At 49.2% G+C, this 24,188-nt stretch overlaps 1 protein-coding gene across 1 annotated transcript; it reads right to left on the bottom strand.

Moving 5' to 3' along the window:
* Positions 1-14,003: 14,003 nt before the first annotated feature.
* LOC123166041 (UDP-glycosyltransferase 85A7) lies at positions 14,004-16,193 on the bottom strand. The gene is made up of 3 exons (XM_044583799.1): positions 15,986-16,193; positions 15,270-15,871; positions 14,004-15,121 (listed from the first exon to the last, which is right to left on the bottom strand). The coding sequence occupies exons 2-3, from the start codon at positions 15,778-15,780 to the stop codon at positions 14,148-14,150; spliced, it is 1,485 nt and encodes a 494-aa protein (XP_044439734.1). The 5' UTR covers positions 15,781-15,871; positions 15,986-16,193; the 3' UTR covers positions 14,004-14,147.
* Positions 16,194-24,188: the final 7,995 nt, after the last annotated feature.

Here is a 24,188-nt window from a genome sequence, read left to right as displayed (position 1 = left end):
GTTCATGGGGAGGCAATGGAATGCGTCGTGTTCATCGGGAGGCAACGGAACGCGTGGGAGCCAACCGGCTTGGACGGAATAGCCGTTGGAAACGAGGCCTGGCGTACCACAGAACGAAGGAAACGGCCTTGTGTTCGACCGGCCACGTTTGAAACGGGGTCCTGTTCATCGGGAGGGGTCTGGCGTACCGCAAAATGGAGGAAACAGACCTCCTACGGTCGAAACGGGGGTCCTGTTGCTCAGAAGGGGTGTGGCGTACCGCAAAACGGAGGAAACGGACTTGTGTTGGAGCGCTACGGTTGAAACGGGGGTCCTGTTCATCGGGAGGGGTGTGGCGTACCGCAAAACGGGACTCCACGGGATACTATTCATCTCCACCGTCGACCCCCTCCAGCCTCCACGGGCTACTGTTCATCCATCGTCGACCTCCTCCAGCCTCCACCTGCTACTGTTCATCCACGGGCTCCTGTTCATCCAGCCTCCACCGCGCGCTACTCCACCGGCTACTGTTCAACCAGCCCTCTCCATGGGCTCCTGTTCAACCACCCCTCCACAGGCTACTGTTCATCCAGCCCTCCAGCATCTACTGTTCATCCAGCCCTCCACGGGGTGGTCCTGTTCATCCTGCCCTCCACGGGGTCCTGTTCATCCAGCCCAACCGGCTCGATCGATCGGGGTCCTGTTCATCCAGAGGCAACACCACGGGGTCCTGTTCATCCACCCCCACCGGGAACTGTTCATCCAAACCCCCCTAGCAACACTCACTGTTCATGCAGAGGCAGCATCGATCGGCTTCAGTTAGCAGCAGTAGCGAAGGAATCGCTCGATCGGGTTCAGTTAACAGCCATCGATCGATCGCTCGGGTTCAGTAACGCGTAGCCTGCAGTGCAATCGCTTGGGTTCAGTTAGAGCCCAACGCCTCGCACCCACGCGCGTGCGTGTACGAGAGAAACGCGCATCGCTCGGCCCCGACCACCCACCGTAACCGGGAACACCCCGATATTTTCCTTGCCCTCGCTTCTACCACGGTTTTTTCCGTCATGGACGGCCCAAAGAATGTCATGCAGCTGCGTCTCCGGCCCGCCCAGGATGAAAAGCCCATTTTCTGTCATGATTTTTTGTCATAGAAGTAGGACCCCACCACATCTATGATGATATCGGGTTTTGTCACAATTATCGTCATAGAAGTGTCATAAGTATGACAGAAAAAAATTTGTTCGGCCCAAAATGTCATGGATGTGTCTTTTTTTTTGTAGTGCATGACGAACCTACGAACTATGAGGAAGCGATGATGAGCCCAGATTCGACAAAATGGCTTGAGGCCATGAAATCTGAGATGGGATCCATGTATGAGAACAAAGTGTGGACTTTAATTGACTTGCCCAATGATCGGTGAGCCATTGAGAATAAATGGATCTTCAAGAGGAAGACGGACGCTGATAGTAGAGTTACTATCTACAAAGCTCGAATTGTCGCAAAAGGTTTTCGACAAGTTCAAGGTGTTGACTACGATGAGTTTTTCTCACTCGTAGCGATGCTTAAGTCTGTCTGAATCATGTTAGCAATTGCTGCATTTAATGAAATACGGCAAATGGATAAACAAAACTGCATTCCTTAATGGATTTCTTAAAGAAGAGTTGTATATGATGCAACCAGAAGGTTTTGTCGATCCTAAAGGTGCTAACAAAGTGTCCAAAGCTCCAGCGATCCATCTTTGGACTGGTGCAAGCATCTCGGAGTTGGAATATACTCTTTGATGAGTTGATCAAAGCATATAGTTTTATACAGACTTGCGGTGAAGCTTGTATTTACAAGAAAGTGAGTGGGAGCACTACAGCCTTTCTAATAAGTATTTGTGAATGACATATTGTTGATCGGAAATGATGTAGAAATTTGTGGAAAGCATAATGGAGTGTTTGAAAGGAGTTTTTTCAAAGAAAGACCTCGGTGAAGCTGCTTACATATTGAGCATCAAGATCTATAGAAGATAGATCAAGACGCTTGATAAGTTTTTTCAATGAGTACATACCTTGACAAGTTTTTGAAGTAGTTCAAAATGGAACAGTCAAAGAAAGAGTTCTTGCCTGTGTTGCAAGGTGTGAAGTTGAGTAAGACTCAAAACCCGACCACGGCAGAAGATAGAGAGAGAATGAAAGTCATTCCCTATGCCTCAGCCATAGGTTCTATAAAGTATGCCATGCTGTGTACCAGACCTATTGTATATCCTACACTGAGTTTGGCAAGGGAATACAATAGTGATCTAGGAGTAGATCACTGGACAACGGTCAAAATTATCCTTAGTGGAATAAGGATATGTTTCTCGATTATGGAGGTGACAAAAGGTTCGTCGTGAAGGGTTACGTCGATGCAAGTTTTGACACTGATCCAGATGACTCTAAGTCTCAATCTGGATACATATTGAAAGTGGGAGCAATTAGCTAGAGTAGCTCCGTGCAGAGCATTGTTGACATAGAAATTTGCAAAATACATACAGATCTGAATATGGCAGACCCGTTGACTAAACTTCTCTCACAAGAAAAACATGATCAAACCTTAGTACTCTTTGGGTGTTAATCACATGGCAATGTGAACTAAGATTACTGACTCTAGTAAACCCTTTGAGTGTTGGTCACATGGTGATGTGAACTATGAGTGTTAATCACGTGGTGATGTGAACTATTGGTGTTAAATCACATGGCGATGTGAACTAGATTATTGACTCTAGCGCAAGTGGGAGACTGAAGGAAATATGCCTAGAGGCAATAATAAAGTTATTATTTATTTCCTTATATCATGATAAATGTTTATTATTCATGCTAGAATTGTATTAACCGGAAACTTAGTACATGTGTGAATACATAGACAAACAGAGTGTCACTAGTATGCCTCTACTTGACTAGCTCGTTGAATCAAAGATGGTTAAGTTTCCTAGCCATAGACATGAGTTGTCATTTGATTAACGGGATCACATCATTAGAGAATGATGTGATTGACTTGACCCATTCCGTTAGCTTAGCACTTGATCGTTTAGTATGTTGCTATTGCTTTCTTCATGACTTATACATGTTCCTATGACTATGAGATTATGCAACTCCCGAATACCGGAGGAACACTTTGTGTGCTACCAAACATCACAACGTAACTGGGTGATTATAAAGGTGCTCTACAGGTGTCTCCAATGGTGTTTCTTGAGTTGGCATAGATCGAGATTAGGATTTGTCACTCCGATTGTCGGAGAGGTATCTCTGGGCCCTCTCGGTAATGCACATCACTATAAGCCTTGCAAGCAATGTGACTAATGTGTTAGTTGCGGGATGATGCATTACGGAACGAGTAAAGAGACTTGCCGGTAACGAGATTGAACTTGGTATTGAGATACCGACGATCGAATCTCGGGCAAGTAACATACCGATGACAAAGGGAACAACGTATGTTGTTATGCGGTTTGACCGATAAAGATCTTCATAGAATATGTAGGAACCAATATGAGCATCCAGGTTCCGCTATTGGTTATTGACAGGAGATGAGTCTCGGTCATGTCTACATAGTTCTCGAACCCGTAGGGTCCGCACGCTTAACATTCTGTGACGATTTGTATTATGAGTTATGTGATTTGATGACCGAAGTTTGTTCGGAGTCCCGGATGAGATCGGGGACATGACGAGGAGTCTCGAAATGATCGAGACGCAAAGATCGATATATTGGAAGGCTATATTCGGACATCGAAAAGGTTCCGAGTGATTTGGGTATTTTTCGGAGTACCGGAGAGTTACGGGAATTCGTATTGGGCCTTAATGGGCCATACGGGAAAGGAGAGAAAGGCCTCAAGGGTGGCTGCGCCCCTTCCCCATGGACTGGTCCGAATTGGACTAGGGAAAGGGGGTGCCCCCTTCCTTCCTTCTCCTTCTCCCTTCCCTTTTTCCTATTCCATGTGGGAGGTGGAATCCTACTAGGACTAGGGAGTCCTAGTAGGACTCCACACTTTGGGCGCGCCCTATGAAGGCCGGCCTCCTCCTCCCTCCTTCCTTTATATACGTGGCCAGGGGGCACCCCATAGACACACAAGTTGATCATTGATCTCTTAGCCGTGTGCGGTGCCCCCCTCCACCATAATCCACCTTGGTCATATCGTCGTAGTGCTTAGGCGAAGCCCTGCGCCGGTAGCTTCATCATCACCGTCATCACGCCGTCGTGCTGACGAAGCTCTTCCCCGACACTCTGCTGGATCGTGAGTTCGTGGGACGTCATCAAACTGAATGTGTGCTGAACTCGGAGGTGTCGTGCGTTCGGTACTTGGATCGGTCGGATCATGAAGATGTACGACTACATCAACCACGTTGTCATAACGCTTCCGCTTTCAGTCTACGAGGGTACATGGACAACACTCTCCCCTCTCGTTGCTATGCATCATCATGATCTTGCGTGTGCGTAGGAATTTTTTTGAAATTACTACGTTCCCCAACACAATGCGTGTTCGCAAGGCAAGTTTGGTTCCAGTGTTTCTCCAGGGCAGGGATCAACTTGGCAATGTTGCCTACGCACCACGCATGTTTGGAAGATTGGTGGGCAACGGTGAGGAAGCATGCTCCCAAGTCTAGGAGGAAAGGATTTGACACGTTCATAGCCCTCATATGTTGGTGTCTTTGGAAGCAAAGGAATGGTAGGGTGTTTGATGGACCTACGATTCTCAATGAATGGGGCACGACCGATCTTATATTCCAAGAGCTTAAGCTATGGGCTACGGCAGGAGCTAAAGGAGTTCAGCAATTTATTGAGTAATCGCGTTAGGTTCAGGAGTGGAGTATGGTGGGGCTTAGGCACAAGCTTGCTGTGTCCTTCGCTTTGTAATCTCTTGTAAATATTCTATGCCTTCTATCAAGCTAAGATACGCCATTGGCGTACTCTCGAAAAAAAAGATACGTCAAAACGTGCTCTTACAGAGAATGCCACAAGCGTCAAGGCTATTTTACATGCCAAGAATTTGTAAACAAGGTAAAGCTGTATACAGGTCCTAAAAAAGAAAATGTGGTCTTGAAGATCCTTTGGACACCCTGCCGCACATCTGCGCCGCTTTTCTCCTTGGTTTAGGATCCTTTGAGAGGATCGACGATCGTGTATATAGAAGGGGCCTGGGAAAGGGCCCTTGTACCACTGGTAAGTGATTTAGGTTTTAAAGAACCTGAAATATGAGAGAAAAGAGAAAAAAGACGGGGTAAAAGAAGAAGGTTAAGGTCCGAATAGGGTCTAGCCGTATTATGGACCTCGTCCTTAGTGTGCCTCCGTCGTTGCCCAAGGTATTTTGAGTGCATAGTTATGCACACGCGGTACATATGCCGCGATTGGATGGGGGGATTGACGGAGGCAGAATTGCTAGTCCAGCTCTGGATGGACCGAGCTGTCGTTCTGCAGGGTAGACCGGACTCGATTGACAGTGTCCGGGGGCTTGATGGCCGATGAAGTGTGCGGCTTGATAGGGACGCTCTGTACCTCAGCTGCGAGGGCCGCGGTGTGCTCCCCGGTACTGAGAGAGCGCTCCATGTTCCCATTAACTATGATAACGCCGAGGGGTCCACGCATTTTGAGCTTTATGTAAGCATAGTGTGGGACCGCATTGAAGCGAGTGAAGGCGGTTCGTCCGAGCAGTGCGTGATAACCACTGCGGAAGGGGACAATGTCGAAGATCAAGTCTTCGCTTCAGAAGTTGTCCGGTGAACCGAAGAATACTTCTAGTGTTATTGAGCCCGTGCATCGGGGTTCTACACCGGGTATTACTCCTTTAAAGGTGGTGTTAGTAGGCTTGATTCTTGATGGGTCAATACCCATTTTGCAGACCGTGTCTTGATAAATTAAGTTAAGACTACTGCCGCCGTCCATGAGGACTCGGGTGAGATGGAATCCGTCGATGATTGGATCAAGGACCAGAGCTGCCGAACCTCCGTGACGAATACTGGTCGGGTGGTCCTTTCGATCGAAGGTGATCGGACAAGCTGACCAGGGGTTGAATTTTGGGGCGACTGGCTCTACGGCGTAGACGTCCCTTAGTGCGCACTTGCGTTCCCTCTCGGGGATATGCGTGGCATATATCATGTTCACTGTTTCACCTCAGGGGGAAATTTCTTCTGCCCCCCTGTATTCGGTGGGCGAGGCTCTTCATCGTCCTCTCTTGGCGGCCCTTTCCCCTTATGTTCGGTGTTTAATTTACCGGCATATTTAAAGACCCAACAATTTCTGTTGGAATGATTGGCAGGCTTGTCAGGGGTGCCATGAATCTCGCAAGGCCGATCGAGTATTTTGCCCAAACTGGATGGACCATCTTTGTTTCCTTTAAATGGCTTCTTCCGCTGACCGGATTTAGAGCCACGGAATCCGGCGTTGACCGCCGTGTCTTCGGTATCTTCATTGTTGCTTCGACGCTTGTGTTTATTGCGTCGTGGCCTACCGTTGCCATCTCTGGCTTCGGAGGTGCCAGGGTCGCTGGTACTGTTGCTTCTACGAGCTAACCAGCTATCTTCTCCCGCGCAAAAGCGGGTCATGAGTGTGGTAAGAGCTGCCATGGACTTCGATTTTTCTTGGCCGAGGTGTCAGGCGAGCCATTCGTCATGGACACTATGTTTAAAAGCCGCGAGGGCTTTGGCGTCCGGACAGTCGACGATTTGGTTCTTTTTAATTAAGAACCTAGTCCAGAGTTTTCGGCTGACTCTCCGGGTTGCTGAACTATATGACTGAGGTCATCGGCATCCGGAGGCCGGACGTAGGTGCCTTGGAAGTTGTCTCGAAAGGCATCCTCCAAATCTTCCCAGCTACCGATGGAGTTCTCTGGGAGGCTATTTAACCAGTGTCGTGCAGGTCCTTTCAGCTTTAAGGGGAGGTATTTGATGGCGTGGAGATCATCACCGCGAGCCATATGAATATTGAGAAGGAAATCCTCAATCCATACCGCGGGATTTGTCGTGCCATCGTATGATTCAATATTTACGGGGTTAAACCCTTCTGAAAATTGGTGCTGCATTACCTCATCGGTAAAGCATAAGGGATGTGCGGCGCCTCTGTTTCGGGCAACGTCATGACGGATTTCGGATGACATTCTTGTTCGGTTTTCAGCCGGGGTGAGGTTGTGCCTATCGCGCCAGGCTTGATGGTCGTCTTCTCGCGTTGGGGCACGCCCCCTTGATCCATAGATTGATCTGGCTTGTCCTGCTCTATTGTCCAGGTCTTGTCGTAGGTCGTAGGTGTATCCTGGAGCCGCTGCCTCTTTGCCTCTACGGCGAGGTGGTGTGGATTGGTGTTCGGCGTAGGTAGCCACTTTATCTTGCCCACGTGGTGGTCGGTCTAGTTCATCGGCGTGGTCATATCGTGACGGTATTGGCTCAAGGGCCTCGTCGTCGAATTGTGGTAGTAGCTGGCGCTTCGGATAACTCTTTGTTGGGCGCTCGAGGCCGTATTCCTCGGCAGCTAGGACCTGGGTCCACCTATCATTGAGTGTATCATGTTCGGGCTGGAGCTGTTGCTATTTCTTTTTTAGGCTTCTCGCAGTGGCGATTAGCTGGTGCTTAAAGCGCTCATGCTAGAGGGGTTCCTCTGGCACGATGAAGTCTTCATTGCCGAGGCTGACATCATCCTCGGAGATCGATAGATAGTTACTATCTTCTGGATCCTCATTCCCGACCTGCTCGTCGGGGTTAACTTGCCCCTCCTCCCGTTCGTCTAGTTCGGACGTAGGCTCAACATCGTCTTCGGGGTCTTCGGCATTGCCCAGAGTGTTATCGTCTCCGGTGCCGGTATTACTTTCCTTTCCGCGACGTGATTTTGAGTGGCGTCACTGACGTCGACGTTTCGGTGGTGCATCCGCGGGTTTATCCTCGATCGAATCTTTCCTGCCTTCGTCGTCGTCCTCTTTGGGTGTATCCACCATATACACATCATATGTGGAGGTAGCCGTCCAACACCCGGTGAACGGCGGGTCTTTGCTTTGTTTGTCTCCGGCATCATCGTCCATGTCGTCATTGTCTTCGGAGGCGTAATCCAGCATGTCGGTTAAGTCTTTGACAGTGGCTATGAAGTGGGTGGTGGGTGGGACGTAAAATTCCCTGCTCTCAGCCCCTAATCCGGGTTGGGCATAGTTCGGAGGTGATTCGTGTGTAATGGCGAGGGATCGCATTAAGTCCAGAGCCTCGTTTAAGAGTGAGGATTGCACGGGGAAACGAGAGTCCGTGGAGCTAGTCAGGGCAAAAGCCTCCTGGCCTGCTCACTTGGCGTGGACCTCGAGAGTTCAGAGCTAGCGTCCGGGGGCGAGTCCGGCTTTTCAATGATAAGGGAAGCCCAGTTTGACTCCGGGTTGTCGATGACACAGTCGCCTCCGGGTCTCCGGTAGCGAGCTTCGTAATAGCAGAGGGTCCGGTGGGCTCCAAACTCCCATCTTCGGACCCCGACAGTTTACTCCGGATCTAAGGCCAGGGCGGTGGTCGGGGCCGCGAACCCTTCGAAGATCAAGTCTCCTCGGATATCAGCGACATAATTCAGGTTCCCAAAACTGATCCAACGACCAAGGGCGTAGCTGTCGATCTGTTCGAGGTGGCCAATTGAGTTGGCACGCAGAGCGAAGCCGTCAAACACAAAAATTTGACCGGGGAGGAAAGTTTCCCCCGAAATAGCATCGTTGTAGATGATCGAACGAGCCATCGAACCTTCTGTCGACGGCACGGCGAAACTCTCAATGAAAGCACCAATGTCGGTGTCAAAACCGGCCGATCTCGGGTAGGGGGTCCCGAACTGTGCGTCTGGGGATCAAAGGTAACAGGAGACAAGGGGACACGATGTTTACCCAGGTTCGGGCCCTCTTAATGGAGGTAATACCCTACTTTCTGCTTGATTGACTTTGATGAGTATAGGGGTTACAAGAGCCGATCTACCTCGAGATCGCAATGGCTAAACCCTAACTGTCTAGCCTATGCAAATTCTAATAGCCACTACGGACTAAACCCTCCGGTTTATATAGACACCGAAGGGACCTATGCTTGTACAGAGTCGGTTTACAGAGAAAGGAAACTATACATCTGGACGCCAATCTTGCCATCCACACAAAGGAGAGTCCCATCCGGACACGGGGGGCCTTCTTCCTTGTACCTTCATGACCCATCAGTCCGGCCCATATCACATAGCCCGGACACCCGAGGACCCCATAATCCAGGACACCCTCAGACGCCGCCTATAATCACGACCTCTTGCAGGAGCACGTGCAGGTGGAGGAGTAGCTCGCCACCGGCAGGGGTGCCGCGCCGGACTCGGAGCTGGCGGAGCAGGAGGCGCTGCTTGAGTCCTACCGCTCCGCTCGCGAGATCCGCCTCACCTGCTGGCGGCTGCCTACAAGGAGAGCGACGACGTGGGCAAGACGGTGTTCGGCGAGACCGGCAAGGAGGCGGAGGTCATCGCCGAGTCCGCGCCCCACCGCGACGACCACGAAGCCGGCACGTCCGCGGGCGCCGCCGCCAGCGCGGAAGAGTAGTGCACGGTAGGTCGCCGCCGCTCATGTCTAGGAAGGCTACCGCTCCTCCCCTCCTGACGCCAAGCCTGGTAGGCTCAACATCTTCGGCCGATTAGTCGCTTGGCGGTGATGTGGGGGCATATAGCTTCACTTCACGGGCCTCAGGAGGCGGAGGTTACGGAGGCGGAGTTGGAGAGCTCCGAGGCGGAACTGCAGACGGTGAAGCTTCAGTTCTCGGGGCTCATGGTCGGACACGGGAACGGGCGCCGACGACCATTTAGACCTAACCGGACGAGCTCCACCTAGTTGATGTAAATGTAATGAAATTCGTCATGTTTATATAAAATTCAACCGTGTTTATATGAAGTTCGTCCGTGTTTGAATGATGCAGAAGAAAATTTGCTGGTTGCCGTTGAAGATACGCTAAAGGTAGCCAGAGAAACATAAAAAGATGTTAAACAGCGGCACAACTGCCAGAGGCATGGCAATACTAATGCGTTTTCACCATCCTTGTCAACATGAGTGCACCAGACACGTTTTCCTTGCGCGCGTTGCACTTCCATTACGGAGCGCACAAGCAGCTTTCCGCGTTGGCGCCCCGGACCAAAGCGTCCCCGTTGACGAGGAGTGGCTTCGTGACGTGGTCGCCGTGCGAGACGACAGCCGACATATTTTCCCGCCGCCGGTTAAGGACTTCGCTTCGGTTAAACAACCGGAGTAGTATGTTGCTTCTTTTTCTTCAGAACGAGTATGTTGCTTTCGGACCGGCCAAAATCATCAGCCGGGAGGTGTTGGAATTTTCGAAAAGAAAAAAGCCGGGAGGTGTTGTAAATGATTCACATGGACCCGTTCGGCCGGCGGCTGGCGCGCCAAGTCAAAAACGATCTTGTCGTTCGTCGTGAGGTGTTGGAAGCGCACGCACGCACCGGTCAGTTCGGGCCTCATATGATTGGTCCGATCATGGACAATAAAGTTATAGTAGTAGGGTTTTGCCACGTTTATTGACATGTCAGTCTCAAGCACACGTCGAACCTGATGGTTATCAGATAACAGTCTCGCCAGATCACCCAACGTGAAAAGATGTCACGAGCTGATTTTGTCGCCTGGCTAGTCACCTCACGGTTTGGCACCGGCTCAGGGTAGGTTGACTGAAAAATTATTGGGTGTGGCTAGATTTTAGTGGACCGAGATTTAATAAATCTATGTCAAGTGACGTAGTATACAAGAGAGAAAAAAACTGAAAATAATTTTTTGCACGAATCTCAATGTAAGATCTTGCGGATGTAGCATCGACTGGGGCTTAACGAAGTCTCAGTCGACTGAGACTTAGCAAGACTGAAAATTATTTGGGTCAGTCAATTTGTCCGAGAGCCTCATGCAAAACAAGGGGTCAGATTCCTTCTTCCACCTCTAGCGTGTCATGTTCGTTTTCTTCTCCACCCGTCCCACGTATCACCAGCCGAACCGCCAACCATCACGACCTGTGACTGACGGTGCGCCTGTGCCAACCTTGTCGTCCCGTCCTCTCCTCAACCCGCCCGCCCACTGTCGTGTTGGCGTCCCCCCGCCATCCCTCTTACCTCAAAATTGAATAAATTTCCCCCTATGAACTTGCACCTTCTCAACACATATCCCTAAGGTAGATACCAGAGTGCTTACCGCCGTAAAATAGATTCAGAGGCCTTTGCGAGTGAGCCGGCGGCTGCTCCTTCCTTTACTCCGGGCTTTGACAACTGCTTCCTTCATGCCAAAAATCGACTGACCTAAATATTATTTTCGCGTGACTTGCAAGTAGCTAAACTGTCACGGTTTTTGTTCATCATTTTCTGGTCAGTCGAAGCAAGAAAATCAGTTAGGCATCTCCAACACTAACTCTCAAACCGTCCACATACATTCGAACCGCGAAAGCCATCCAACGTGAGCCTGCACTGGTCCGCATGGCGGTCCGAACGCACTTTCTCCCGCAAACCGGAGACAAACATGGGGGACTTGCGGGCGTCCGGACAGCTGCCGCACCCGTGTCTGACCGCCCTGGCCCACCAAAACCCCCACTCGCCTCTCCCGCGCTTTCCACTGAATGCCCGCGCCGCTTGCCGCGCCGCATTCATGCTGGCCCAGAGCATGCAGCGGTCGGAATTGATGGAGCGATTTGACCATACGGGAGGGCAGCGCAGATAGATGCGGCCTCTCACTACCGGCATTGAAGCGTTGTGCCGGCCAAAAGAGCGCCTCCCGCGGAATACGCCTCCTCGCCACATTCAAACGGCCACAGGCTGCCCACCTTTCTTCATTAAATCCATGTGTTACCCAGAAATCAGGATGGGAACGGGCCGACCCGGACCTGGCCTTGGACCCGGCCCCTGTGGCCCCAAGGCCAATTTAAGAAGCCATGGGTCGACCCATATAAAAATTGTCAACGGCCTCGTTGGCCCGATGGGTATTTGCGTCGACCCAGATTTTTTGCTTTACATTATTTTTGTGAATAAATAAAATGTTAAAATTAGGGACAATTTATAATGGAATCCGAGTGTAATAACTAATAAAATTACATGGTTAGTAGAAATGCTAGAATGTAAGCAGAGTTAAGAAAACATCGCACCCTGTATTCCTCCACTTGGGGTTACAAATAAGTAACAGTACAAGTGAGTACCAGTGATCCTACATCTAAGGAGGACGAGGCGGTGCACCTGGTACATGCCTTGCATGCTAACTACTCCCTCCGTTCCTAAATACTTGTCTTTCTAGGCATTTCAACAAGTGACTACATACGGAGTAAAATGAGTGAATCTACACTCTAAAATATGTCTACATACATCCGTATGTGATAGTCATTTGAAATGCCTAGAAAGACAAGTATTTAGGAACGGAGGGAGTAGTAGGGAGGCGGCAAACAGATTTATAACGAGAAAAAAATCAAACCATCTACTTGTGGTTTATACGTATGCATGCTGAAACATATAAGACAATTTTGTTGTTGATATATGCGAGCATTTACCGAAAATTATATGACAGACTACGTCACAGAATCGGGTACTGGCGCGACGAAGATTGCAGCTGGTGTGTGATTATAAGCTATAAGATGGGCCGACCCGGCTGACCCAGCGGGTCACCCGATGCCGGCCCTGTTGACCCAAATCTCGTTTGAGACCGACCCACTTGACCCATTGGCCTCAAATTTTTGGGTCGGGTCAGCGACCCAGCGGGCCGACCCGACCCATTCCCATCCTGACCGAGAAACCTACTCCGGCACACGTCCATTCACGAGCCGCCCGTCATTAAACACAACGCCGGTTGGCACCTCCACCTGCTATTTAAACGGTGCCAGATGCCGGGAAAAAATCGCACCACACTCCGCTCCCATCTCCTCCTTGCACTATTTTCTCCATGATCTCCATGGCATCCGACGAGCAGGAAGAGGAGTTCTCCGGCATAAAAGCCGGCTGGGTGGCCCGTCGAGACCGCCGGATACAAGCAAGCCAACGATCTCCTCCACCACCCTCGACGATCCAGTCCGCTATAGCCTAGCTCGCGGATGCAGAAGCTCCAAGCCGGCGCGTCGTTTAGCAATTTGCTGCTCCAACCCAGCTCATCGAGGAGCGGCTAGTTTCTCCAGGCCTGCACGCGGGGGAGCACAGCGGCACGACATCATGGCTGCCATGGACGCCATCGTGTTGTACCGCTGCTCCCGTGCCCGAAACCGCGCCATCCGCTGTCAACGTGCGTGTAACCGTACCCTGCCGGTAGAGAAAGAAGCCAACTTTGCGGAGATGGACGAAATGATGCCAACACATCCGACGGAGAAAGAAAGCCATCATCGAGGAGAAGTAGAACACGGGAGGCCGCCACTGCTTGGTTCCCATGAAGGCCACCATCGAGGCAACGCCGACATACACAACCGGTGTCTTGCCCGGTCGCAGGCCATCGTCGTCCCCTTCCTCTGGGGCTGAAGCATATTGCGGGGATTCCACTCCGATGAGCGGCGCTGCCGAACATGGGGAAGCGAGCCGCCTTTTGCGTTGAGGCATATACCTCCGGGGCTCACGACAGTTCAACGAGCGGGCTTCCAGACATGGGAAAGGCAATGGAGATCCGCCGCGGCTAGTCGTAGACTAGTAAGGTTATCCGTGTCTTGCGCATTGATATCTGCCGGCGCCGGCCATAGACTAGTTTTACCTTAGTCCGGTATAGTTTTTTGTTAAAAATATTCAAAATATAATGAATGTCATCCGGTTTATATAAAATCCGCTGTGCTTGCATAAATTTTATCGGGTTGGTTTAAAAAGTTGTTGAAATGTATGCGTGCATCATTGGATCTGCAACCGTGTCCACGGTTTGTATGAAATCCGTCATTGTTGCATGAATTTTGTCCGATTGATCTAAAAAATTGCTAAAATGTATGCGAACAACCTTAGATGAGTGCCTTTGCATCCGTGTCTGAACGGATACTAGAGGGATTTTGCGGGTCGCCCTCGGAGATGTCCTTAAGCCCATGATTTGCATAGTTTGAAGAGAGCCATGCGTGTAAGAAACGATCGGCGTGCCAGTCGCTGAGCTAAATCTTGACGATAAATGACAACTTCGAGATCGAGAGAAAACAACAGCATGCACCCAAAAGTCTAAGAGTACATTACGCAACAGTGGGACATGACGCTGCCCGGCGGTGACGTCACCGGGCGTGCGTGACTTTGGCAGGCTTGCCGCCGTCCGGCACCTCCAGCCGCAGCTCCTCGACCAGCTTGTCGAGGTTCTCGTACGCCGACCCTCCGGGCGCCGTGGCCGCCTCGGCCCGAGCCTTCCACTCGGCGGCGCGGCGCCTCATCTCCTCGCCCCCCTCGCCACCGCCCATGAGCTCCTCGATGTGCGCCGCCACCTGCTCTCGCCGCAGCTGCTCGTCCAGGCGCAGCCCGACGCCCCACTCCCCGCACACGTACCGGCTGTTGATGTACTGGTCCGCGAACCCCGGCGCGCAGATCATCGGCACGCCGGCCCAGATGCTCTCCGTCGTCGAGTTCCACCCGCTGTGCGTCAGGAAGCCCCCCACGGCGCGGTGCCGCAGCACCTGCTCCTGCGCGCACCACTCGGCGATGAAGCGCCGCCCTTTGGTCTCCGCGAGGAAGTCGGCGGGCAGGGCTTCCATGCCGCGGTCGCCGGCGACGAGGCCGGGCCGCACGACCCAGAGGAACGGGCGGTTGCTGGCGGCGAGGCCCCACGCGAACTCCGCCAGCTGGTCCAGCGACAGCACCGCCAGGCTCCCGAAGCTGACGTACAGCACCGACCCCGCCACCGGTTGCGCGTCCAGCCACGCCATGCACGCCGCGTCCTCCTCCCACAGGCTCAGCCCGGACGCGCCGTGGTCGACGCGGCGGTGCATGGCGGCCGCGAGCGGCCCGATGGTGTACACGCGCGGGAACTCGTCCCGGAGCGCGCCCAGGACGTCTGACTCGAGCTCGTCGAACGTGTTGAGGATGAGGCCCTGCGCCCTGGCGCAGCTGTTGGCCTCCTCCTCCTCCACGCGCAGGCCGAATCCGTTCGGCTCCACCGTCCGGACGAAGCTGGAGATGTCGCCGAGCCGCACCGCCGGCATCCCGGCGATCCAGTCGATCGGCGTGTCCAGGTACCCGTTGGTCAAGTAGCTCTCATCTGCAGACCCAAGAAACAGACACGGATTGAACATTTGCATCGATCCATATACACACAGTGCGACACGTGCAGCATCCATGTGCGCTCATGCAACGATCATCAAGCATGACGAGCGCGGGCGATGGGCCGATCGTTCAGATAGGTGTACCTTTGAGCGGCGTGTAGCCTCTCTGTGTGAGCTGGCGCAGCCGGAGCGTGCAGACGAAGCCGACGGCGCTGGTGCCCCAGATGACGAAGGACGGCACGCGGAGCTCCTCCGCGACGCCCAGCACGAAGCTGGCGAGGCCGCTGAGCACGACGCAGGTGACGGGCGGCACGCCCTCTTGCTCCCCGAGCCGGCGCGCCAGGTCCACCAGCGGCGGGCCGCAGCTCCTCCGCAGCGACAGGTAGAGCCTCACCGTCTTGTCGGGCGCGGCGCGGTCCGCGTCGTCCAGCCCGTCGGGCACGGACTCGAACCGGAACCCGTCCCGGCCGGCGAGCCGCGCGCCGCCCGTCCGCAGCAGCCGCTCGTGGTTGTGCTCGGTGTTGACGAAGGTGACGTGCACCCCGCGCGAGTGCAGCAGCTCCGCCAGCTTCAGCGTCGGGTTGATGTGGCCCGAGCACGGGAACGGGAACATCATCGCGTGCGCCCTCTTCTCCTCCGCCATGGCCGCTCCCATCGGTCCGCCCTGCCCCTGGCACCACTAGCTCTAGCTCCTGCTCACTCGATCGCACTTCCTACACACCCACACCCTGCCCGGCGACGTAGTGCTACAAGTACAAACACATCCTCCAAATGAGCGCGCTGTGATGGGCGGGCTAAATAGGCGGGCTAGCTGGTCGTCGTCGTCGCGGCTTTCGAAGCGGATATGTGTGTGATGTTACCTTGGATTTGGTCACGGCGCATATATTCACGGTCTGCCGGACAAGATCGCGTCCTCCGGAACAAAATCTCCCCGGCTCCTGGTGGGAAGATCTCCCGCGCGCGCCACACGTGACCAGGCAAAGCTGGTCGGGCTGCTCTTCTTCCCTGGTCTCACCCTCCTCGCTGTCGAGCTCGAGCTGACTGTCGACGACTAGCTACACAAGTATGTATACTCTGATCGAGAGAGAGACCGATACAAAAACAAAAGCAAAACCAATACGGCTACACTATCCAGTATCCTTTGGAGCCCTGGACACGTGATCCGCTCTGACGGCCGGCTTGGCGCGGCGTGGCTGGCCGCGAATAACAAAACGTTTTCGCCCTCCCGTTCGCCCCCGAGATTCACCGGATCCAGGTAGCCCAATCGCCTCGCTGACACGGCCGCCGCGATCGAGGCGTGAGATATGTTTACGGCAGCTGGAGCCGGAGCTTTCCGGGGTGCAGGAAACGATGACCGCGACCATTGTTTTCCCATTTTCATATGACTTGATTGAAGCTTTTGTCTATTCTTCCGAGCATCGGGTCGATAGGGCCGCGGGGAAAAGGGCCATGCCGGGGGCTTTTATATGGGAGCTGCGGCATGGGATGGCGATCACCGCAATTGAGAAGCCCCAGGAAATCTTTCGGGGATCGGATGTGTTGTTCGCTTCTGGGATTGCAGGGCGTTCTTGTTTTCGTTCCCATCCGTTGCTGATGAGTGCGCGGCGCGATCAATCATGGATGCTCCTCTTCCTTGGTCTACAGTCTAGTAAAAACACATCACTGTATTGTCATTGTATATCCGTGGAAAGATTGAAAGCTGTCTTTCTAAGATGGCGGCGGGAACCTTCGAAAGTCATGAGATCGGATCGCCCTATTACGTCTAGTTGGGATACGGAAATTGGAAAAATGTGGCAATTTGTTTTTCTTTTCCGCTCCACTAGAGTTAATTGCATGGAATTATCACATTTCGGCACATCGTAACGAACTAACGAATTGGTATCACTAGTAACATTTTCTGCAAGCCAGTACTAACTCTCAGCCTAAGTGTTGCAAAACGGTCTGACACCTGTATAAGCACGTATTAACCGTGTATCTGACCGAGCGGCCAACCCGCGCACGCCGCTTCGCTGACTAGGACGAAGCCAGCTCGGTCGTTCTTGGCTCGGTCGAACCGGTTCCAACATGACGAACCCTAGCTCTCATCCCCCCTCTCTCCCCTCGCAGCGCGGCTCTCTGGCGATGGCGGCGGCGGTGACGGTGGTTGTAGCAGCGGTAGTGGTGTGGGCGGCTACGGAGACCTTCCCGGCCTCGGGGGCGATGAGCATGTAGGTCTCGACAGCGGCGGCTCCAGTTCGTTTTACTCGAGCGACGATGAGGATTTGGAGGAGGCGCCGCTGTCCATGGAGCAGCGGGTGAGGCTGGCAGAGATTTGGGTGGCCAACCCTACCACTAGACATCACTGGACCAGTGGAGCTGGTGGCGTGCTATAAGTCCCTCTCCTCTCTTCTTTCTGCCTAGTTCAAATTGGGAGCTAGGGTTAGTTTTACTGGAATTTTCAATTTTGCTGTCAATTGTAGTTTGGATGACGCTGTTTGGGATGTTAGGATGCACTTTGATGCTCAACATAATTTGGACAAGAGGATATGCAGCTCAGATGTAACATTTCTAAATCTATATGCACTGTTGCAAACACAAGGATTTTCTTTCTCTGATGAACTGTACCACATGAAGAATTTAGGCATAGGAGAGGAGAGAGAGCATGGCTTTGAATTGATTGTCACAAACATCAAATTGCAGAAACTAAAGAAGGACTATGAGCATACTTTAGTTCTGAATTTGTTAGTGAGGGCAACAACAACACCTTTTAGTAATGTATGTCACAGAGAAGAAGAATTAGCAACAATACTGTATGAACCACCTGTTGTGTATGATCTCAGTGAGCCTGCTGTGCTTGTTGTTGATGAAGAAGGTGTTGTTTTTCAAAGTCAGTGCAGGGGTGGTACTACTCAACCTACTGATGTGTGCACACAGGAGAGCAGAAATTTTAGTATGTGGAAGCTCAAAGCTGTAATGAAGGAAGAGCCACTTCTAGAGGAGGCACATAATAGTAGTGATGACTCTGAGGTTGCATATGATAGTGATAACAAACCTTTCTGCATGGAGAAGTACAATATTTCTAAAGACACAGAGATAATACAGGGGAATAGACTAGCAGAGCAAGAAGATGAAGATCAAGGTGAAGATTCGGAAGAGGAACAAGTACATTATGAGGGTGACACTGAGGTTGAGGGTTTGTTTGAGATGGAGGACGAGGAGTGGGAGGAGAAGGAGAAGGAGGAGGAGGTTAATGTTGTTGCAAGAGAAGAACCACCAATGCAACAACCTGCAAAAAAAGGAAGAAGCTGGCAATTAGGAGAGGCCCCACCAGTAGGTCACATTCAAGTGTGTTACAGGAGGTGAAACCTGATTTCAATCCTTCATCAGATGAAGAAGATCATGGGTTGCTGTTTGAGGATGAAAATGATGGACACGAGCCACTATCATTTGTTCTAACAAAAGGCAGGAAGAGTAGGGCCAAGAAAGAGAAACCTAGGATATGGTACAATGACAAAATTTAGCAACCACATCAACAATTATGTCTGTACATGTGCTTTAAGGATTAGTAGAAATTCAGAGATTCTTTGTTGAGATTGCACATTACACATGCCAAAGATTTCAGTTATCACAAAAACTCAGACCAAAGGATCATTGCTTGTTGTAAACAAGAGCACTGCCAGTTCTGCATAGTTGCTGCAGTTATCAAAGGGGAAAAGACATTTTCTATTAAGAAAATGAGGCTGCAACACACTTGCCCTAGCAGTATGTGATGCCCCTGGCTTAATCATGCACTAATCATACACGCAAATGCGCACGATCAAGATCAGAGACTCACGGGAAGATATCACAACACAACTTTGATATCTTCCAGTGAGTCCCTGATCTTGATCGTGCGCATTTGCGTGTATGATTAGTGCACGATTAAGTCGGGGGCGTCACACAGTACAGAGACATCAAGGATTAGTGCAAAGTGGCTTGCAAAGACCTATGAGTCATTGTTCAGGTCTGATCCAACCACTAGCATACACACTTTGATTGACAACTGTCGGGAGAAGTATGGTGTTGATGTGCCAAGGCACATGGCCTATAGGGCCAAAAACCTTGTTGTAGAAGCTGTTTTAGGAGAGCACAAGAAGCAATATCCCAGGCTAAGGGATTATGCTCAGACCATCATGGATACAAACCCTCGCAGTAGAGTTGTAGTTACAATAGTAACTCCAAAACCTACTACAAAATACCACATCCAAGACCAAGGTTTCATGCTATGTTCTTCTGCGTAAATGGAGCAAGGGAGGGCTTTCTCAATGGATGCAAACCATTCATTGGTTAGTTATGTGTTTCTTTGCCTTATTTAGTCAGTTTTCTTAATGAACATTTCACATTTCACTACTAGGGAAAACCTTATAGACAGAACATTACTAGCAGTGCGGTTTAAAAAAAGGCGCTACTGCTACTTAGAAGTCGCGCACTACCACAAACCGTGCTACTGATATCCTCATAGCAGTAGCGCGTCAGGAGGAAACAGTGCTACTACTACAATTGCCACGACCTTAACGGCGGACTAGGTATAGCAGTAGCGCCTATTTCCTAAACGTGCTACTGTTGTGTCGTTAGCAGTAGCGCTTTATCCTAACACGCGCTAGTGCTAAAGCCATCCTCTCTCTTCTCCAACCGGCCGCCCCTCACTCTCCCCTCTCTACTCCACTCTCACTCTCCCCTGCACCCCCCGTCTTCCGCCGCTGATACGTCTCCAACGTATTTATAATTTTTTATTGTTCCATGCTGTTTTATTGTCAATCTTGGATGTTTTATAATCATTTTAGAGTCATTTTATATCATTTTTTGGTACTAACCTATTGACATAGTGCCAAGTGCCAGTTGCTGTTTTTTCCATGCTTTTTACATCACAGAAAATCAATCTCAAACGAAGTCCAAATGCCACGAAACTCCATGGAGAATTTTTATGGGCCAGAAGGAACACAACGGGCCCTGGTTGCACCTGGGGGGAGTCTCGAGGAGGGGACAACCCACCAGGGCGCGCCAGGAGGCCCAGGCGCGCCCTGGTGGGTTGTGCCCACCTCGGGTGCCCCCCGGACCGCCTCTTTGCTCTATAAATACCCCAATATTCCAGAAACCCTAGGGGAGTCGACGAAATATTCATCCAGCCGCCGCAGAGTCCAGAACCACCAGATCCAATCTAGACACCATCTCGGATGGGGTTCACCACCTCCATTGGTGCCTCTCCGATGATGCGTGAGTAGTTCTTTGTAGACCTTCGGGTCCGTAGTTAGTAGCTAGATGGCTTTCTCTCTCTCGCTGAATTCTCAATACAATGGTCTCTTGGAGATCCATATGATGTAACTCTTTTTGCGGTGTGTTTGTTGGGATCTGATGAACTTTGAGTTTATGATCAGTCATATCTTTTTATATCCATGAAAGCTATTTGAGTTTCTTTGATCTCTTATATGCATGATCTCTTATAGCCTCGTATTTCTTCTCCGATATTTGGGTTTTGTTTGGACAACTTGATCTATTTATCTTGCAATGGGAAGAGGTGCCCGGTAGTGGGTTCGATCTTACGGTGCTTGATCCCAGTGACAGAAAGGGAAACGACACGTATGTATCGTTGCTACTAAGGATAAAAAGATGAGATCTATATCTACGCAATAGATAAATGGATCTTGTCTACATCATGTCATCGTTCTTATTGCATTACTCCGTTTTTCCATGAACTTAATACACTAGATGCATGCTGGATAGCGGTCGATGTGTGAAGTAATAGTAGTAGATGCAGGCAGGAGTCGATCTACTAATCTCGGACGTGATGCCTATGTAATGATCATTGCCTGGATATCGTCACAATTATTTGAGGTTCTATCAATTGCCCAATAGTAATTTGTTTACCCACCGTTTGCTATTTTTCTCGAGAGAAGACACTAGTGAAATCTACGGCCCCGGGTCTTCTTTCTCATATATTTACTTTGCGATCTATTTTATTTGCACTTTTTATTCAGATCTGTTAAACCAAAAAAACAAAAATACTTTGCTGCACTTTATTTTATTTGCGATCTATTTATTCAATCTATTACAACTTTCTCCCGTCCACGCACCGTTTGAGGCGCCGTACCCGAAAGGGATTGACAACCCCTTTAACACGTCGGGTTGCGAGGTGTTGTTATTTGTGTGCAGGGGCTGTTTACGTTGTGTTGCTTGGTCTCCTACTGGTTCGATAACCTTGGTTTCATTTCTGAGGGAAATACCTACCGCCGCTGTGCTGCATCATCCCTTCCTCTTTGGGGAAATACCGACGTAGTTTCAAGCGACATCAAAAGGAATTTCTGGCGCCGTTGCCGGGGAGGATCTTCAACATATACCAGGTTCCTAATCACAAATCTCATCTCCTTGCAATTTACATTATTTGCCATTTGCCTCTCGTTTACCTCTCCCCCACTTCATAAAAATTTGCCGTTTTATTCACCTCTCTTTTTCCGTTCGCCGTTTTCTCGTCAGATCTATTCTTTGCTTGCAATCATGAGTGATTTCGGTATGGCACCAACAGATGATGGCCTAACTCCTAAGATTGGACGTACGGGCAATCTGGATGCTAAAACTTATATCTTGGGGCAAGGGAACGTTATGGGAAAAGAACGTATCCAAGAATTTTTCAATTGTGTTGGAAATCTAAGCCTTGATGATGCTCCTATACTTAAAACTACTAGATCTTATGCGGATGCTATTTCAGCACTAGTTCCGAACTCATCCTACTTTGCAAAGATTGCTTTTTGAGCTTCCCGAAATAAAGAATCCTAGAGCCAAAAAGTTGGCCACTCTCGTTCTTATGAATGAGTTTGACTACATAATTCGGGAAGCTAAGGAAATCTTTGACTTTTATGGTATGAATCATGAAAAACCCGTGATAGATGAAATTCTTTACAATAGTGACTATGCACTAAAGCATTTTCTTGGGGATAATAAGATCTTTGATGAGAATCTTAAAAAGGAGGTCCCTGTTCTAGAAATTATCCAACAAGTTTTTAATAATGTTAATCAACACTACTCTTGGATTGTTGCGGGAAATCAAAGGGGTTATGATGAAAACCAACTAAGGAATGCTAAAGTTTCTATGGATAATATGTTTTATGTTGTGTTTACAAAACCTCCTGATAAAAATACCTCCAAGTAAATTAAGAAGAAGAAGGATGACAAAACTTAGATCCCTGCTTTATGCCTAGCTAAGGGCGTAAAACTATAACGCTTGTTGGGAGGCAACCCAATGAATAAATTATATTTTTGCTTTTTTCTTTTTGTTCTTGAGCGTTAGCACAATTATGCTACTTTTATGATTGTGTTTTTTGTGTTTTAGTTAGTGTTTGTGCCAAGTAAAGCCTTTAGGATCTTCTTGGGTGATAGTTGTTTGATCTTGCTGAAAAAGACAGAAACTTTGTGCTCACGAAATAATTTTCATAAATCACAGGAAAGAGATTTTGCTCTGATTCTTTTTGCAGAAGATTAATATAAAAATTACCCTGGTCGTCCTAATTTGGTAGAATTTTTGGAGTTACATAAGTATTCGCAAAAGTCAGATTGCTACAGACTGTTCTGTTTTGACAGATTCTGTTTTCTTTGTGTTGTGTGCTTATTTTGATGGCTCTATGGTTTTCTTTGATGAGTTTTTGCCATAGAAAAGTTGGAATACAGTATATATAATACAAAAACAAAATAAGAATTGGTTTGATACAGCACTTATAGTAGTGATTTATTTTTCTTACACTAACGGATCTCACGAAGGTTTTGTTGAGTTTTGTGTGATTGAAGTTTTCAAGTTTTGGGTTATCTTACAATGGATGAAAGAAGGATAGAAGAGCCTAAGCTTGGGGATGCCCCGTAATCCCAAGCTATTATCCAAGAATGAGCAACCAACTAAGCTTGGGATGCCCCCGAGTGGCATCCCCTCTTTCTTCCAACAACTATCGATATTTTACTCGAAACTATATTTTTATTCGTCACATGATATGTGTTTTGCTTGGAGCGTCTTGTATGATATGAGTCTTTGCTTGCTTTATTTTGTGTTTTAAGTCATCAATCCTTGCTGGACACACTTATTTGAGAGAGCCAAAATTATGTCATGACTTGTTAGAATTGCTCTGTGTGCTTCACTTAAATCTTTTATGAGCTAGGACTTGCTCTGGTGCTTCACTTATATCTTTTTGAGCACGGTGTGCTTAGTATTTTTGAAGGAATGCTCTCTTGCTTCACTTAGATTTATTTGAGAGTTAGTAAATTTTCAAGAAATTCTCTCTTCCTTCACTTAAATTATTTTGAGAGAAATAAAAAATTTTATGCTCATGATCTTCACTTATATTTGTTTGAGCTTATGAAAAGCAACACATGAAAATTAGTCCCAAAGTGATAGATATCCAAGAAGGATAAGTAAAAAATTGTCATGAAGATCATTGGACAAAATAAACTTGATTGTTAGAAATAGTTTTGAGATATGATGATGTGATATGTGAGTTATGTTGATGAGTAGTTATGCTTTAGTAAGAATATTGGTGTTAAGGTTTGTGATTCCCTATGCATGCACTAAAGTCAATAGTCATGCAATGAAATTATATCCTACTTGTGGTGCATTATTCGGTGTTAATTATGCTTAATGCTTGCTTATGGGATTATTCGTTTCTTGGTTGGTCGCTTCCCAATCTTTTGCTAGCCTTCATTTTGCACCAAGTATGACCTCTACTTGTGCATCCAAAATCCTTTAAACCAGTTTTGCCACATGAGTCCACTATATCTACCTATATGTGGTATTCTTTTGCCGTTCTAAGCAAATTTGCATGTGCCATCTCTAATTTTCAAAATAAACTTCTCTTTTGTGTGTTTTTTCGCTCGCGGAGCGGTGAGGGGTGGCTAATATTTTCCATGCTGGATGTGTTATTCTCACGATGAGTGTTTATTCACTTGTCATTGCACGAGAGTAAGGCAAAGGTTTTAGGGATGCCCAGTCCCAAAATGAAAAAATGAATTTACTTTATGTTGTCAAATAATTAATTCCTTGGAAAGTGTTGGTATGGAGGGCAACCGTGG

The sequence above is a fragment of the Triticum aestivum genome, chromosome 7D (genome assembly GCF_018294505.1).
Source record: "Triticum aestivum cultivar Chinese Spring chromosome 7D, IWGSC CS RefSeq v2.1, whole genome shotgun sequence".
In the NCBI taxonomy this organism is placed as follows: Eukaryota; Viridiplantae; Streptophyta; class Magnoliopsida; order Poales; family Poaceae; genus Triticum; species Triticum aestivum.
This window is presented reverse-complemented; position numbering and strand designations above follow the sequence as displayed.

Coding starts and splice junctions, on each gene's coding strand:
- LOC123166041 (XM_044583799.1), bottom strand. CDS start 15,780: ATGGGAGCGGCCATGGCGGAGGAGAAGAGGGCGCACGCGATGATGTTC. Junction 15,122..15,269: donor AGGCTACACGCCGCTCAAAG/GTACACCTATCT, acceptor TTGGGTCTGCAG/ATGAGAGCTACTTGACCAAC.